Genomic DNA, 1,068 nt, shown 5'->3' with positions numbered 1-1,068 from the left:
TATTTTAGATTTTATAGGCATCATTGTTGGACATTGTGCAGACATGGAAAGCCTTTTCTCAAATTATGCCGATTTCATCCAGATTATTCAGCAGTGTGGATTACTTTTAATTCGAGCAATTCCATTTTAATTTTATTACGGGGGGATATTTGTTTGCCAAATTTTTCATCTTCAACAACATCTGTCATGAAATTTTATGCAAAATTAAGAGAACGGAAAATATGACTGATAAGAAATGAAACTGAATCAACTGACAATGCTACATGGTTTTTCTATTCCCATCAGAAGAACATTTAAACTAATAATAGTAATAATAATATGTTATTTCAGTCTGATAAATCGTTGTATTGTAATGCTTTCGAAATAGGCAGCAGAACGTATCATAATTTATGCAAAACATTTGCATTTGTTGTTCTCTACGGCTAACTATTATGGTTATGATGTCAGTGACCGGCCTGTGTTGAACCAAAATCACAATAGCTTAGAAATGGACTCTCCGACGTCATCGGCAAAGTGCTTTTGAACGAGTTGTATAATTATAATGATAAAATGACAAAATTCAGCTTACCATGCGTAACGTGGTTTATAACCATTGGTCGACAGTTATTGTCCATAGAAAATCCCAACCGGTTTTCGTTATCTTTCAACATAATTTCCAAATTAAGTACAGCTTGTTTGGAAATAATAGCTTCCTTCTTGTATGCGTCGCTTTGCAAATCCACAGTAGGACAAGTATCAATGTGCCGGGTACTTTTCCGACATCTTTTGAACGTGTGGAATGTGATACTTTCCGTCTGGATATAGCTGGCCACTTGTGACCACTGATCACTGATCTCAATGGACATTGCTTGCCCTTTGTTGGACCACCAGCCGAAGTAATCGGCTACTGGAGACGAAGTAGTGGAGCGTCGTTGTTGAAAAATGTTGTCAGTTTGAGATGCTTTTGCAGGACGTAAACGCATTTTTCAAATCAGCGCGTTAATGTCGCTATATTCGGCTATTGTTCAACGCTAATACTGTCAACCGGTGGTGGAATAGGAAAGCATATATGAGCAGGTTGATTCAACA

General features: G+C 37.1%; 1 protein-coding gene across 1 annotated transcript; it reads right to left on the bottom strand.

Moving 5' to 3' along the window:
• Window positions 1-536: 536 nt before the first annotated feature.
• Tsp_14505 (hypothetical protein) lies at window positions 537-962 on the bottom strand. The gene has a single exon (XM_003370891.1). It carries the CDS (start codon window positions 960-962, stop codon window positions 537-539), a length of 426 nt encoding a protein of 141 aa, XP_003370939.1.
• Window positions 963-1,068: the final 106 nt, after the last annotated feature.

The sequence above is a fragment of the Trichinella spiralis genome, assembly GCF_000181795.1.
Source record: "Trichinella spiralis strain ISS 195 chromosome Unknown Scfld362, whole genome shotgun sequence".
Classification (NCBI taxonomy): Eukaryota; Metazoa; Nematoda; class Enoplea; order Trichinellida; family Trichinellidae; genus Trichinella; species Trichinella spiralis.
Note: the sequence above shows the minus strand (reverse complement) of the source record. Positions and strands in the feature narration are given on the sequence as shown.